Genomic DNA, 17,156 nt, shown 5'->3' with positions numbered 1-17,156 from the left:
TTGTGTGGGTTAGGCACCTAATTCCTGTTAAATGCCTGTAATTTACTCGGGGTTCAGACGCACACTCCAGGGTACTACAGCCTGACAAGTCACTGCACATCCGCGGAGCCACATGAACCATCTCTATGCATACCCTTGGCCCGTGGCAAATAGGAGAGGAACAAATTAGGCTTTTAGCCTTCCTTTACCGTGGGCTAGATTAAGGCAAATGATCTTGCACATGCCGTGAGTTAAAAGCGTGTGTGTGTGTATATATACACTGTAATTGCCTGTGTACCCGCACGGTTACCTGCTGTTGTAATTCTGCTAGGTGCCCACCTGCACCTTTGAAGACTTCCTGCCCCAGCAAATCTCTCTCCCCCCAAACGAGCTTGCCTGTGGTCACGGAAAGTTTGGATGCAGAAATGGGACTATTCATACTTTCCCCTCAGGTGTCTGATGATGGCAACTACAGGAGGATGGAGTAGAAGCCGTAGATGGCTTAACAAACAGGACTTCTCTTATGTGATTTTATAAAATGATTGCAGCTCCCCTTATCAACCTCTTATGTCCTGAAACCTTAAAAGGAGCAAGCGTTACTGCAGCCCATTGCTGGCACAACTGCTTATTAATACCAAAGCCTCTCCTAAGTTTGCATTTTTATTATATGACCTTTTCCTCCAAGCAGTGAGTTTTTAACCGAGCGATAGCAAATTGCAGCTGAGGAAAGTAGATAGAAAATGCAAAATCACTCTACAGTGTGTAGCTTTTTAATCGCATTCCTGTATTCAGTAAAAGTAATGAGATTTCTTGTTTATATTTGTAATCAGCAGAGGCAACTGACTGTGATGAGAAGCCGGACATTTCGTTACTACAAACAGGTAAAATGCATTAAAATTTTTATCAGCTTCCAATGTTTGTGTTTGTTTATTGCGCATAAGCAGTTTTCAATAATCCTGCCGTGCCATATACATTCGGGTAATTGCACACGGGACCCAGCTATCTACGTTTTGAACGCCCCGTATTAAAAAAACAAATGCACCGGAATCTTAAAATTTCCTCCTCTATTTCATATTCATAAAACCTCAGGGTTCATGGCAGCAGCTAAGCTAATAAGGCCGGTAAGTCACCCTTCTTATTCCAAACAGGATCTTGTGCTCATCCCTTGTATTTCTGGGAGTTTTCGGGGTTCTTAACAGTGTTACGGGTGGGGACGGACTCAATGATTTCTACTGTAGCATCTGTTCAGTTGGGCAAGGTAGTAGCAAGAATATCTTGGGTTTACGGAAGGACTGCATGTTGTATGCATATGTTATGATAGTTAAGTGTTGTTTTACTTTCTCTTGGAGTGCAGGCACCCTGCCTCAAAGCCTGGTAATTGTTAAATAGCAATGTAGCTATGCAGGGCGGGGGCTAGGAAATACAGTTTTTTGTGTGCTGTTTTACATCGTGTTAAAATCGAGATAGGCTGAGAGTGAATTCTGAAACACCCTCTCGTTAACAGGCAGTTCATTAATAAGTGCCCTGGTGGTAGGAACAGAGTTCCCATCCTCCCAAAACCGCGTGGAGCCAGAGTGTGGGGAGGTGGCCATTCCCCTGTAATTTCACAAGGATGCAGCCTAACACCGCCGAAGCCAAAGGAAAAGGAGGGATGCTACAATAGATGCTGCGGATGCTACAAGAGCTTTAGCAGATGAGCAGGGTCACAGCCTGCAGTCCATTTCTATCAGATTCCTGAGGTGTAACAACAAAGCGCGGCTGGAGATCAGCCGTGCAATTGCTGCGAAGATGAAGGACGTGGCTGGCATCGGGTTGCTGAGCACAGCCCGCAGTACCTGGAGGCTCGGGGTGGTCGGGAGAGCGACACCGCAGCATCTGCCTCGGCAGGATCACTTCCTAATCCCTCTTACGTAAGGGCTGGAGAAGGGGCTTTCAGCCGCCACCGCTGCGTGCTGGGGGCCAGAGCAGCAGCTGCCAGCCGCCGAGCACGGCCGGTTGAAATCCTGCTGTCAGAGCACGTGCAGTTACCAAGGAATAGGAGCAGCGAAGCAGCGGCGAGGACAAGCAGCTATAGTCTTGTTCTGGCAGGGACCCAGTGGGGGCTGGGAGCACACGCTCGCTGGGAGCTGCCGTGCTGCTTTCTTGGCCAGCCAGTGAATATTTCAGGGTACCGTTGTGATAATAGGCGCAGGAAGCTCTGCTTTGAAAGGTCTCTTCCAAGTGACATCCTGTTTGTTTCCTTTATCAGGGAGGGAAGCAATTCCATTGAAAGAGGGCCCTAATAAAGCTTGCTAACGCTACGTAGCGTTATCTTTACGTTGCTGGAGTAATCGTATTAAGGCGCAGAGTTACCGGATTGCTGCGCTTTTCTGTAGCTGCTTCTTGCACCTCGTGCTAGCGGTGGAAACGAGCGTGCTGAGATGGTCGTGGCAGAGAAGCCAACTCCCCGTCCACCCTACAAGCAACTCACCACCAGTGCGCTCTGACCGCTCGTACGACTCGGAGCATCACACCGCGCACACAGTTCTCGAGCCGAAATGTTTCTTTTGCGTGTGTGTGTGTCTCCATACTACCCGCGGAAGGATGCCTAAATAAACCACGGTGCGATTTGCATCGGTGGGGGAGGCGGTGCTCGCGGGCCGCGCGCCAAGCATTTGACTCACACCCATTATTATATGTGTGTGCAAGTGCCTCTTTATACTACGTATCAATGTAATATCACACTGTTCTTGGAAGCAAATGATTTAAAGTGATATACAGACAGTCTAATGACAGTAATTACGATGGAGAGCCAAAATACAGATGCTTTCTATCGAGGAGTGTCACAAAAGAGGTGGAATGGAACTTTTATAGAGGTCTTTCCCTGCCTTAGCACAGCTGCTTTTATAGGGGGAGTTACTGACAGGGCGTTAAAAGAGAGCTTTAGCGTGATGTATTCAGCTGTCTTCTCTGTTTAGCTTGCAAATTCTCCTTGCTGACGGCGTTTGTACAGCGCCTGGTGCGGTGGGCCTCCCTCGCAGGTGACATCTCTTGGGAGATAAATCAGGAACGATCCGTGGTTGGCGTGGTGTGGCAGTGGGATAAAAGTGGGCTGGATCAGATCACTTGAGGGGAGTCGTGCCCAAGGCTGGGCTGGGAGGAAAGGTGGGGTGCTGGAGCCGTTTGTGACGAACATCGGGTGGTTGCTCTCTTGGTCTTCACGAACTGAACAAACTTGGGAAGCGAAAGCGCCCAGACTGAATTAAATCAGTGGTAAGTGTTGGTGCACAAAAGGGAGAACTCGGATTTCTCTAATCTGCCTTTTCTGCTCAGTCAAGGCTACCTGTGACCCCGGTGACATTATACACACGATCCGGGGATATGTGGGCTGTCAGTGCTGCAGTTCTTCAACCTACGCGTTTTCAGATCACAGCCTATGGATGGCTGGCATTTCATCTGAGACACCTCGGTTGGAAGTGTGCTTGCTCCCAGCTCTCTTCACAGATGACAGGAGAAGGAATAAGTTCAGATCAGCTACATTCACAATCGGAAGAGCCTGTTCTGTGGTGCCAGGAGGACTGCTCTGAATGTGGCTCATTTACGTAGGTGCCTCCAGCCAGGTTTGAATCTGCTCCTTCTGGGCCCACAAGTGGCAAAGTCCTGGTCTCCGGGGAGAAAAGAGGTGTTTTCTTTCCAAAACCCTCTTTTGGAACTCAAAAGCCTTGTAAAAAATGTAGCTGGTACATTCTCCTAAAACTAAGGAAGATGTTTTTGCCCAATTATGTTTTAGCACTTCAGAGCAAGAATCATGCTCCCGTTTTAAAATCACCCTAGATGCTGAGAGTGCCTTTGCTTTGAAGGCTGATGATTGAAGGGTGTTTAAAGAAAATTGGAAGAACTGTAGCAGTTAAACTTGCTGGGAACTTTGGCAGAATAACAGATAAATCTCAAGAAAATGCTAGAAGAGTTGTGTTTAACAAACCTTAGGAAAGCTCAGGACTCCGATAGTTCCAGCTTCTGCGCGTACTAAAGCGGGCTGTTGCTAAAGCTGAAGTCTGTGTCCAGAGCTGAGCTGAGACAGATCAGGCAGCTCCCAGGCTAATTACTGTGGAGTGGCTGCAAAGACCGATTAGTTTCTCATTGATGTGGGAACCTGAAAGGTGTGGGATATATCTTTATCAGAATGAAGACGTGGCAGCTTTTGGAGTCTTCCTGTATGAGTTGGCGTTGCAAAAAAAGCTCATTTTAGTTTGGTCTACGGTTTATATAAAGCATCTGGATTTATTTTTTTTTTTAAGTATAACCCATAAGTTCTGCATATGGAAACAAATTTAAGACAGCTGCAACACCCTTTTCATGAATCCTCATCATGTAAATCACATTTGGAAGATACGCGCAGCCCAGGCCCTCCTTATACCTGTGTTTTGGACCACCGCTGGGCTGAAGGTTTCATACAGTTTCTCCGCATTGGGGTTAATTTTGAGATGAGAAAGTATTTTGATATCCCTAAAAGAAGCAGAATCAGTAACGTCCCAGTCCTCAGGTCCGGGGGTGATACGGCTTTGTCGAGAGATGAGAGCAATCTCTTCGGGAAGAAACCAGTGATGAGAAAATAGCAACGATCCGATTCTGTATAGGTTGTCTCCTTTTCTCTCGAAATACAATATCAAGAAAATGAAACTTCAAAAAAAAAAAAAGAACCTTTTCGAAACCTTAAATATAAATCCTTTATTGTAATATAAATCTTTATCCTTTCAGTGCCTGATTGTGAGTCTTCCCTTTTCATTGGGTTGTGTTTGCCTTTTACACTGATTGATGTTTGTCTTCTATTTGCCCTGTGTTCTTAGCGCTGTAGTGGTAATTCTTCTGTCCATCTTTCATTGTGCTGTTTAGAAAAAACACATTCTTAAAGTGGTTTAAAAAGACAGGATATAATCATACAGCATACCTCTGTTTTTTTGTTGTTCTTTTTTTTTATTTTTATTCTGCCATATGCATTTGGACTGCTATGGAGTGGTTTTTTTCCCTCTTTTTTTTGTTATTTTTTTGTTTTTTTTCTAAAGAACATCCAAAAGTATGTACTCTAGGTTTAAAATTCATGGGGTGCTTTTTTCACTTCTTCAGAAACGCAACTTCAAAGTGGGAAGCAGCGCAGTGCAGTTTGTGCCGCAGTCTAATGCGGTGCTTTACATCTGAAGTGGGGCGTACTTTATTTTCTGTGAAAAACTTTGGTCACTTTTTTCAATATGAAAAAAATATAAATCCATTTAATTTGCTTTCTTTAGCCGGTTGGGCTCTACTCTAGATGGAATTCAGCAGCTGCTGTCTGCATGTGCACCAACAGTTCGGCCCCATCACGAATTAGAATTAGAATCCAAATATATAATTTCCAGCTTTTTGTTTTGTTTTGTTTTTTTAAATGGATGACTGAACTGATTTCTTAAAAAAGTTTTTCTTTTAAACTAATTTAATTTCTTAAAAACGTTTTCCTTTTAAACTAATGTCCTCCAACTCTTCTTCCTCCAGGTAACCTTTTCGACACCACAACGGATAATCTGATCGATGCACACCCAGATTTTTCTGTTTAACCTTCACGCCGGTGATGGTAGCGGTTATAAAACATCCTCTCCGTTGAGTAATGTTCCTGCAAGATCGGTGCGAGAACTTCAGCCTCCTGCGGGACGTGGACGTCCGTACAGCTTTCCCTTCGAGTTTGTGTTGTTCCACGCGTTTTCCATGTACCCTCAAGTAACGAAACCACCAGGTTGTTTCACCGGTTCTCATCTTAATTAGAGATGATTTCTCTCCATATCTAATAAGGTATTTAATTAGGATGGTAGCCACTCTACCTGAAGACGTTCTCTTGCCTTTGTTTTTTCCTTGGCCATTGTACTTTCCCACATGATTGTGTGCTTGTGTTTCATCTTAAGCTATGCAGAGGTGGGTGAACACAGCTGGATGACTCTTCCCCTCCGTGGGGACCGTGGTGGCATCTCTCCTTCCCGAACCCAGGGGGCTCGATGAGCGCTTGACTGGTAGAAGTGTCCTGCTCTTGTGCTTCTGCAGACCCACTTTTCCTTTCCTGGCTGCTGTTTCTCTGTTTAGAGACCCGTAGTGCAAATGGCCAGGCATACACAGCCGTAATTAAAAAGTCCTGCCTGGATCTAGCAGGAAAAAGAGCAGGATACGTAGCCCATTTCTGCATGCGTAGCAGGGAGAAGCTGTTCCTCGAGCAAGCTGGAGTTGCCCTCCGTGGTCCCAGCGTGATGGCTCTCGAGCAGTTTTGTAGTGCTGATTGCTGGAGGGAGGCATGCTCTCCTTGCTTTCCCTACCACCTCAATCTCAAAACGGATTAGTTTGCTGATTTCCAGGATGAGGGTCTGCACACTGTGATTTCGCAACCACTGCCCTTGGGGACAATATTTTTTTTTTTTTTTTAAAAAAGTCACCTTTTGACCGGCACTCTATTGATGTCTCAGCAGTTAGGATGAGTGAATTGATCAAGAAATTCACCCTCTTAGACACAGAAAGCGTCGGTCCTTTCAGGTCAGGGCTAAGGGAAAATCTTACGCGGCCCTCCTCCGTGCAAACTGCCACTTCTGCACCTTTCAACAGCACTAAATTCACTTTAAGAAACGTAGGGGAAAAGTCTAGAAGGTCTTACCTGCAACATCTATCGATCAGCAGAGAGTTTGAGTGGGCTTCCTGCGATTCGAGGGAGAGATTGCTATAGCCTTCACCATTGTGTTTCATTTTCCTTTGTGTATTTTAGGTGCATCTTTTTTTTTTTTTTTTCCCCCCCTTTGAAACTATTTGGCCTTTGAGTGTTTCAACTGAAGTGCTATTACCGAGTGGGATGTTTCTTTTTTCAAACTATTTAAAGATTTCTTTCATTTTTAAAACCCCTGAAGCCTGTTTCTCGGAAGCTGTCAAATCCCCACAGATGTGGTGTGTTTTCCCAGCACCTGAGAAATCAGGCTGCCAGCCTTCCCCACCCACAAACGATGTACTTTTAGGAATGACCGTGTCTTCTCGAAAACTGTGGAATATATTGAATGTGCACTGCGAACCTTAAAAAAAAAAGTCTTTCCTTCCTTCATGGCTTGGAGTTGTCTGCATAGGGCGGGGGCAGCGATGCCCCCACGCCGTGTGTCCGTATCGTAACACTTCAGCAATGAAATCAGCGTTTTGTAAATTTTGAAGATTGCGTTGGTGTTTACTTACTGTGACTACTGTTCAGACTTTCTTCAGAAATCTTTTTATAGGGTTTATTAGAAAAAAAAAAGAAAAAAAGAAAATCATTCCATATTTAGGTAAAAATGTCTCAATCTTCTGTATATATGTTTTATTAATATGTAAATATTTAGATATTTTTAAATTCCTATGTTCTTAATAAAGCGACAAGGGACTAGTTGTGATATGGTGTATAACATTGTGTCGTGTTATCGATCTCTGGGAAACCCTCTTTGTCAGTCCAGAAAAGAAAACCTACAATAAATAACTTTAATTGAACGTGCCTTCCTGTGTTTTGTACTGGATTGCCACATTTCAGAGAAATTACCTAGGAATTTATGGACCAGGTAGGGAAACGTATGGAAAACCCTAAAAGTTGCTACCACGATGCTGTTTTTCTGACTGGCTCTGATGGAAACGCTTCTGCCCGTCCATCGGAACAATGGCTATATCCAATCGCGTAATAACTCTCGAGTATTAAGTGCTGATATGCCTGAAGTCTAATTTTAATTGAATTAGGTGCCTTTATAATCTTCACTTAAAAGGTTAAGCTCTGCTTCTATGGAAACAACACATAGGGAGGGCAAACCAACATTCATAATTTGGTGTGGCCGCGAAGAAATACGCCCGGTAATTTATTATCACACCCTCATCAAGCGTTGGTTAGCCTTAGAAAATATTCCCTGCAAAAACACGCTCCTGGTAATCTCCAGTCGATGAGAAGAGGGCAGAGCACTCGCCGCACCTTGCCTGCTTTCTGCGAGGAGCACCAGGCAGCAGTTGATGGTGAAAAGGCCTGCGACGGTTTCGTTTCCACTTCGGTGGGTGCAGGGAGGATCCACGGGCATTGTGCAAGTCGTCTGGGTTCCTGTCCATCTCCACGAGCTGAGAGAGCTCCACCTGAGTCCGAATTGGCTTCAGATCCGAGTGCAAGTCGTCGTTCCCACAAATAATGATCATTGAACTTGGTGGAACAAATCCATCCTTCGCTGAGCGATTATTTTCACTGTCCCACTCTGCGTTGCGAGTCGTCCTCGTGCGGGTTTGTTCTGCTTGATTTTTTTAATCCCAGGGCAGGTTAACGCGCTGTTATTTGTAGCTTTGTGATACGATCAGGGACAAGAAATGTCACCGTGTGCCAGGAAATGCGACGGCTCAGAGGCCGTGGCAAGGATGCTGCAAGGATGCTCCAGGATGGAGCCGGCACCAGAGCTCCACGCCGTGCGTCCCGCCGTCCTATTTACGGGACGCTAGCGATGAATTCTTTGGGTGAAAAAAAATCCTTCTGAAGCTTAACAGGAAAAGGATATCCTTGCAGTGACATGAAAGGAAACGGGAGCCCGGGCTTTATAAAAAATGCATTAATTGCGAGGCAAGAAGAAAGTCATCTGAAGCCTGTGTGACATGTGGGTTTGGAAACGGCTGGCAGAGGGAGCGCGCCGTCACATCGCCCGGGTTTTGGGGGACTGGCGGCCCCGACAGATCCCACCCTAGAGCTGTCAGTGGGAAGACAAAGCTGCATCCCCGACGGGCGACGCAGCTCTACATCATCGTGGGAAAGGGGAGGCACGGCCCCAGGAAAACCCCAGAGATGACAACGGGCAGCTGGGGTGTCCTACCCCACTGCCACGTCCCCCTGAAGGGACAGACACAGCCGGCATTTCACGAGACTGAGCAAAACCAACCCGCTTGTGCACGTTCTCCCCAAAATCTCAGATAAGTTGAGCGCCTTCACCCCTTCCCCGCCACCGGCTGCGTCACGGAGAGGCAGGCAAGGGGTTCCTACAAGTAGGTCAGGTATGATTTCTCATCCGACGAAAGCTAATAAAAGGCACTGATGTGAAACCTATAACATTATGTGTATAAATAATTTAGCTCGGTTGTGTAAACATTGATTCTGGGTTTAAAAAAAAAAAAAAAAAAACAAAGAATGAATTCCGTCAGCTCTTCCCCCTCCCTTGCGTGCGTACGTCGTTATGTATGACATAACGGGGGCAGAAAATAATTAGCACTTGGGGAATTTGGAAGCCGGGGAGATGCCCCACATGTTTCTGCGTTGGCTCCTTCCTTCACCCAGGCCCTCACAGAGGGATCAGAGGAGCAGGGGAGCTAATTACAAACAAAGACATCATTTTTGTCGTGTAATTGCAGGTTTCCATTGACCAGAAGGCTGGTGGTGAGAGAGGAGGCTGTGTTTTGTACCCCATGTTCTTCCCTCTGCTCTTCTCCCCTCCCTTTGCAGACACATCCACCTGGGAGACATCCCAAAAACGCCTCGTACACGGCGACGCTCCTGCCCCGCAGCAACTCTGGAGGCACTGGGCTAAGAAAATGCGGGCAGGAGGGGGACGAGGGGGGCTTTGTGTGTCCGGACACCACGAGCCCGTGCAAAGTCCCCAGCAAGATGCAGAGAAGTCAGCACGGGGGGATCTGGGCTGGCACCAGCGTGAGGCTCTTGCTGTTACCGCAGCTTAGAGAAGGCAAAGATTAATGTAATCATTTAATCCCAAGAGGTTTCAGGATTCGCTGACTGTACCTCATGGCTCCATTCATCGCGGCACACGGGGCGCGTGTGACCTGCTCTGTTCCCATCCGGGCACACCTCCGCTCTCCACTCATTTCCCTTTTCCAACCCATTACGCGTGCAGTTAGAGCCCAACTCAACCCCACGGGCTTTTTGGCTGGCGAGGATAATGCTCACGGATGTCCAACAAGACCCATCGTGCCACCCCAAATCCAGACTTTCTGCCCCGTTTGCAGACACCAGGATGGAGGCAGCGATGACCCCGCTGAGACTTCAAAATGTGAGTGGGATCAGAGCGAGGATGCTGAGCCCAATTGGTTTATCTCTAAACTAAGTCACTCGCAAGACACGGACCACAAAACGTGTTCAGAGTGTCCTGGGGCTCCTAAAACCACCAGAGCCACCACCAGGCTGGCACGAGCTGAGCCAACAGCTCCCTGGCAGGTGGCTCTCAAAGACCTCTGAAGGTGGAGACCCTGCATCCAGGCCATACGAACTGCTCCCGACTGGGTAAGCATCATCCCACCGCCCAGCCCAAAGGGGTGCACCTTCCCCTGGTGCCAAAACCCGGGCAGCAGCCTCTGGGCAGAATTTGGGGAAAAAAATCAGTGCTGCTGCTGCGAGGACTCCTCCGTGTCCTGGCTCCTCTGCCCGTAAGGGCATCACCTGCGGAGCACAAAGCGTGCCAAAGCCCGGTGCGTCGCCAGAGATTTTGCATTTAACATTTATTACAGTAACGAGCTCCAGCGCAGCAAATTCGCTGCCCTTTGCTGAGCGGCCGTCTCTCACTGAATGTCCCTTGGGGAACCGGAGGCTGGAGCAGGAGAGGTTGGTCCCAAAACTGGGAGCTGCTGGGGCAGGGGAGGAGCAGGCAGGGTCGAGGGACACCTTCTGCCACCCCTCCGGAGCTGCGCAGGGTTGGTGCTGAGCTGCTGAACCACCAACCTCTTCCCAGGCTGTAGGGTTTTCCCGCAAGCCAGCACCCACCCTAAAAAGCACAGTGGATGCTTCCTCCAGCAGAAAATCTCCTCCAGCTGGCGATTGCTTTCCGGGAGCTCCCGGTGATTCCTGCTTGCTGATACACGGGTGGAGAGTCCGGGTTTATGGCCGGGGGGTTTGCCCTTCCTGCTCTGCGTCAAAGCACCGCGTTTCTTTCCGGGGTTGTCAGAAAATCAAAGAGGGCAGCCAGGGGAGACGTGAGCAGTTGCTCTTGTGGTGTTGCAGAAATATCCTGGGCTGGAGAGACCCAGGGTGGAGGTGCTCGGGAGGACGGCAGCGAGACCTGGAGGACATCACCACGCTGGGGCTCCTGGTCCAGGGCGGGAGGCACCGACCTCTTGCTCTGAGCTGTGCCACTTGCAAATGTTCACCCGGCTGGCATGCAGCGGGTGCTCAGACCTAGGAAAAATAAAATAAAATAAAATAAAAAATCCTGGAAAGAAAGAATCAAACAGCAAAAAATCCTGCCCAAGACGGGAGGCTGTGGGCACCCCGCACCAAGAAGGCGCTGGGTGACCTTGGGCCACCTGGCTTCTCCTCCGTCCTTCTCCATCCGTGGGAGGAAGGATGAAGCCAGAGGCAGAAGGAAACCACTTTGCTCCCCTCCAAGGCTCCCAGGTGCAAAGGTTAATGCGCGCCCGGCGCCGTGCCCTTTGCAGGGCGGCGAGGGTTTTGCTGGGGAATCCAGCTCCCTTCCTCCAGCAATAAATTGCTCTTCAACTATTGCCATCTTGTGGCGCCCGTGACCTGCTGCTTGTTCCTCTCCTCCGCTAATGGTGCTGGGGAGAAGCAGCGGTGTACACGGGCAATTTTAAAATGAAATGTAAATGAATCAGAAATGCCTCCGGACGAGCCATTAGCATAAATCCAATCAAAGGGCTTTGTTTAACTTGTTAAAAATGACTAAATATTTAGTGAGTGTGGGTGGGCGAGGTGATTCCTGCTCACACTCGGCGAGTTTTAGAAGCAGAACTCTCTCCGCTATCTTAAACGACTGAACGCAGAGGCAATTTTCCACCCTGAACTCTGCCTCCTTGCTGGGTAACTCACAGAAGTATCACCGCGTATGCAAGGAGGCTGACTCCAAAATGGGATCTTTGCTTCTAAAAGCAGCCCAAAGGCTTCGGGGCCGTGCCCTGCCCACTGCAGGGGCCCCTTGCAGCAAATCCCATCTCGGTCGCTCAGGCAGGCGATGCGGTGCAGCACGCTCCTGTCCTGCCCCACCACGACTTGTGCCCATCGCCTTTGCCACGGGCAAGAGCTGCCCCGATGACAACAATTTTGGCCCAAATTGGGAAGGTTTCTTCATCTTGGTTGTAGCTGTGGAGGCTCAGAAGGTGCACGCAGGGCTGATGGCTGTGCTGGATCGAGCGGTGTGAGCGGAACCTGCGCTCCGCTGCCCTCGTCCACCCCGTGGACCACTGGCGTCCACTCCTCGCCCCCCCCCGAAGTGCCACCAGCTTTGGCACAGCCACCAACAGCAGGAATCAAAGTGTTTGCAGGAGCACAGGTCTGTTCCCTGACCTGTTACACTGCAAACGTGATATAGTAATAGTAATAATAAGTAATAAACTAAGAAGACAAAAAAGACAGAGACAAAGACAACAAAAAAAGATGAAGACAAAGAAGACAAAGACGAAGACAACGAAGAAGACGATGAAGAAGATGATGAGGAAGAAGATAGACAAAAATAAAGACGATGAAGAAGAAGATGATGAAGACGACAAAGAAGTCAATGAAGACAACAGAGATGATGAAGATGATGAAGACAAAGAAGAAGAAGAAGGAGGAGGAGGAGGAGGAGGAGGAGGAGGAGAAGGAGGAGGAGAAGGAGGAGGAGAAGGAGGAGGAGGAGGAGGAGGAGGAGGAGAAGGAGAAGGAGAAGGAGAAGGAGGAGAAGGAGGAGGAGGAGGAGGAGGAGGAGGAGGAGGAGGAGGAGAAGGAGGAGAAGGAGAAGGAGAAGGAGAAGGAGGAGGAGGAGGAGGAGGAGGAGGAGGAGGAGGAGGAGGAGGAGGAGGAGAAGGAGAAGGAGAAGGAGAAGGAGAAGGAGAAGGAGAAGGAGAAGAAGACAAAAAGGATGGGAAGAAGAAGAGGAGGACTGGTGATTGCAAGTCTTAGCTCTGCAGGTTGGGTTAATTCAAACAACTGCATTAAAACCAGCAGTGGCTCCATGCGTCTGCAGGCACAGCTCCAGCAAGAGGGCACTGCCTTCCTTTTGGAGCTCTTCCCTGCAGGTTTACTCTCCCGCACAGAGATCTCACTCGATGATTTTTTGTTAGCGAGGGTGTTAATTGCATTGCTGGAAATCAAAGCATCTGTCCCTACCATCGCAGCCATTGGTAGTTTTTCGCTTTTGCTGCCCCATGGGGTCCTGCAAAGGCAGCGGGGAGGTTATTTAGTGCCAAACCTGGGCACGGGCAGGAGAAAATGCACCCAGACGGTGCTGCAGTGGGAGAGAAGGGGCAAGCGGCTGCAGGGCAAAGAGATGGAGAAATGGGAGGATTTAATGGCACGGTCTTCACCTTCCCTGGGTGTTTGGGTGTTCGTTTGTTAATGCTGGAGAAAAACAAATCAGTAAATCCTGCTGGCTCCTGGCCCAGCACCTTGCAAACAGCAGCACCCGAAGCAACCGGGGTCGAACCCAAGCCACCCGGCACATCGGTGGCGTAGAGGAGAGCATCCCACCCTCTGATCTGCAGGATCCGTGCTTTAGGAAGCGAGCCCCGCTGCGAGGTCTAAGAAGAGTGAAAGCAGGGCTTCCGCCTCCTGATGGGGGCTTGGACAGTGTTTCCCCCGTTGGTCCCACCGATCCCACCCAGCCCCGCAGCTTCTGGACGGGGCTGGCAGCGGTGGGAGACCAGATCCGTGGATGGAGATTAAGCAAGAAGCCTACTTGCCAGAAAATTATCTGAAGCGGGTGGTTCCGGCTCGCAGCAGCTCCATTTACATTCACCGATGGCTCGCTGCAAGCTGCGCGCAGCTCCGTAAACAAGCACGAGATGGGCAAGGCAGGTGTTCCTGCTGGAGGACGATCGCTGGCGCGGTCGGGCTGCAGCCAGGGCTCGTGGTGGTGACTCAGGGCTGTCCCCCAGGGGAGCACGAGGGGCAGCAGGTGACGGGCGTGCAGCCCTGATGGCTCCGGAGGCGGCCCACGGGAGCGCACGGGGCTGGAGCAGCTTTGGGATGCCCGTGCCGGAGCATCCCTGCTCCAAACCTCTCTTGGTGGGGATGCCGAGTTTCTGGGGCATCTGAGGAAGAAAAAGAGAGGTTCCTAGCGTGGCCAAGATGCTCTCTGACAGCTGTGAGCACTGCAGAGGGTGCAGGCAGATCGGGGCAGGATTTATTGTGGCGGGACGTGTCTTGGGAGAATGGAGTCCTACAAAGGGTGAAGGACACGAGGGGGAAGGAGGGGTGAGTGTGGTACAACGCCAGGCTTGAGGCTGCAATAGGGAAGCGGGGAAGATAGGGGATGGCTGAGGTGGGGAGGGACCTCTGGGTCCGTCTGGTCCCATCCTGCTACAGCGAAGGCTGTCGGCTCACCAGCCCCATGCACACGTTTTATTTTCCGTGTGGAGACCACACGGGCATTAACAAGGAGCAGCTCTGCAGGATCTGCCTGGTAGAAGCTGGGGACAAGTCTGGAAGGCCGGCCCTGGCTGTGTGTTTTTGCAGGGGGAGTGAGCAGTGGGCAAAGGGCCGCCCAGCTCAACCTCTTCGGCTGCGGGGTGGAGATGAGACGATGCTCAGGGCGAGGCGGGAGCACGGATGGCAATCCCATCGTTGCCTGGGTCCTTCCCCAGGTGGGGATGCCATGCAGGTGGGAGACTAATGGCAGAACATTTTAGGAGAGATTTTGGTAGGGCCAGGAGGGATGCAGCAGGAAGCCACCCTTAACTTTGTGGGCATCTCCTGCGAGAGCATGCGGACACGTCTCGTGTAGGAGCATCCTGGGGAGAGCCCTTGCTGCCCGGCTGTTTGTACAAGCCCCGTGACACCCGGGCAAATAAACAGGCAGAAAACAGGAGGCGAACGCTCCCCTGGTGCTTTCAGGGCGAACACGTGCAGCAGCAAGGCATGAAACGCCGCAGAAGAAGCGAGGAAGAGACGGGAGCTGCAAGGGCACATCCTCACAGCAAGGGTTGGAGCGGCTTTAAAGCGCGAGGCTGATTTCCCCTCTGATGCAGATGTTATCTGCGCGGATGGGCCCCATCTCGTACCAGCAGGCTCTGGAAACAGGAGCCCAGACACCGCTGGGACCCCCTGGGCTGCTCGGGGGCAGCATCACCCCCTGCTTCAGCCCCCAGCTCCAGCCCAAGCCCCTGCCCATGGGCGCATCCCCGTGGGCACCCCCTGCTCGGCTCAGAAGAGGACCTGGATCGGGTGCTGAAGCTGTATTTCTTGCCTTTGACTCAAGCATCTGCCAAAACGTGCCAATCCGGCTGCTGGGAAGCCGATTCGGGCAAAGGCAGCTCCAAACGCTGCCTGCAGAAACGCGGGGACACGAAGGAAGCGGCACTTCCTCGCGCTGTCCTAAGACACAGTGGAAAAAAATGCACAAAAGCTGCTGGGCGGGCACCGTTCTGTTTGGATTTTGCACAGACTTTTGATAAAATCTCCCATCAGAGCCCATTAAAGCGCCTTATCGGAGGTTAATGGGGCAAAGTCCCCGTTTGGCGACAGAAAACAAAGACGTAACGAACATCTGCTCCTCGGGGCAAGGAGGGGGAAGCACTGAGGCACAGAAGAGGCCACTGCTGGCATCATTACTAATTAATGCCGCCCGCGTATTAATGAGAGGCAGGAAGAAGACAGCGAGGCAAGGGAGGCTGAGAACAGCACAAACTTAGGTCGCTTCATCAAAGCAGGGACCTCGGCAGGACGCTGCGTTGTGAAATGGGTTCTGCAAGGCGAGAAATGAAGTTATAGCAACAAGGTCAAAGCTCCTGCACCAAGAAAACACAGCATTTCCCTCTCAGACCAGGAGAATGCTTAGCATACGAGGCCGTAACTCTGTCGATTTTAAGTAAATGCATGCGTTTAAGCACAGGACCAGCCCTACATGTCAGTGGAAGGAGTTGTCTCCACGCATTGAGCTCAGTGTTCAGCACGATCGCTGCTGAATCAGCTGGTTGGATTTTACCAGCAACGGGTATCCTGAAATGGAAACGAATTTTCCCAGCAGTGGGAATTCTGAAATGGAAATAAATAAATAAAGTCACTTTTAGTTGCCGTTCCTTACCCTGGCTTTAATCAGCTCTGTTTTATCATGCTCTCGTGACGCTGCAGCTTCTCACTTAGAAACCTTGCCATGGGAAGGTTGTAGGTATTAAAAACAAAAAACAAAACCACTTCTGCTGACGTTTAAGAAACAGAAAGGGGAGATTACAAGCGCTGAATCCGGCAAGCTCTAAAGTAGCAGAACCAAACCTGCCGCCTGCCTCGCCAGGCCCATCGCTCGGATTTACCTTCGGCCACAGAAATTTGAGCTGCTCCAGCCCCGGCCGCACCTGTAAAGGTGAAGGCCGCCCGCTGCGTGCTCCTGGTGCAGGAGCAGCCGGCTTTGGTGTGACAGCGCCGTCAGGCAGCACCCCGGGGCATGCACAGAGGGCTCTTTATCTCTTTTTGTTTTTTTCTTCCTGTTTTTTTCCACTTCCGAAGGTGTGCGGAGCAGACCGTTTTCATGGCGCTGGACCAAACCGCTCCAGATCGGGGGATTTCTGCAGAACTGCACGCCAGACAGCAAAAAAGCCTTTAAAAGAGGAAAAAAGACATTCAGTCATTTTTGTTTATTTATTTGTTAAGTCCTAGAACACCATTATTTAACCGTAGGAAAATGCTACATGGATAATTTCACCATGCAATCTCACTGATGCGTGCAACGTCAGGCAGGAGGCTGCCATTCGCATCCCTGCCGTGCACCATCCCCCATTTCAGCACCTTGCCCCCTTTGCGCCATGCCCCATTTTCCCTCTCCTCACCCCAAAACCCAGCCATTCGCAAACAGAACGTGGGGCATGGGGTGGTGTCACCGGACCTCTCCACCTTGGTGTGAATTTTGGTGTATTCAGGTTTTCTTTTGCTCATGCTGCCACCTGGAATCTCAGTATTATTATTATTTTTTCCCTGCTCTATTAAAGAAATATCTGTTCAACCCTCGTGAGAAAAAGGCGAATGTGATTTACTTCCTCCGTCCCCTACAAAGAAATCAGAAGAGAAAAAATTCTGTAAGTCAGGGCTTAAAAAATCTGCAGCGTTCCTTGTTTTATCTTGGTTTCCTGTATGTTTAGTGTCTTATTTATTTGTTTATTTATTATTTTTTTTTCATTTAAATGAGATGGAGTGATAGAGGCAATGGGGAAAAGCTCAGGGAACTTTAGGTTGGAGCACCCGATTACGGCCCCTCAAGGCACTGAGGGGTGACTTTTCAGACCGAAATCATCCA

The 17,156-nt window shown here is 49.8% G+C and overlaps 1 protein-coding gene across 2 annotated transcripts in view; it reads left to right on the top strand.

The window, feature by feature from the left end:
- Positions 1–7,474, top strand: part of BEND7 (BEN domain containing 7) — a 47,617-nt gene extending 40,143 nt beyond the window's left edge. The window contains exons 7-8 of one of the 2 annotated variants that reach the window (XM_050708275.1): positions 810–860; positions 5,485–7,474. In XM_050708275.1, coding sequence (XP_050564232.1) covers positions 810–860; positions 5,485–5,546 — 113 coding nt within the window. In that variant the 3' untranslated portion in view covers positions 5,547–7,474. The remainder of the gene's footprint in view (positions 1–809; positions 861–5,484) is intronic. The other variant, XM_035549536.2, reaches the window with a different exon arrangement.
- The last annotated feature ends 9,682 nt before the right edge of the window (positions 7,475–17,156 follow it).

Source organism: Cygnus atratus, chromosome 1, assembly GCF_013377495.2.
Source record: "Cygnus atratus isolate AKBS03 ecotype Queensland, Australia chromosome 1, CAtr_DNAZoo_HiC_assembly, whole genome shotgun sequence".
NCBI classification, from domain to species: Eukaryota; Metazoa; Chordata; class Aves; order Anseriformes; family Anatidae; genus Cygnus; species Cygnus atratus.
Note: the sequence above shows the minus strand (reverse complement) of the source record. Positions and strands in the feature narration are given on the sequence as shown.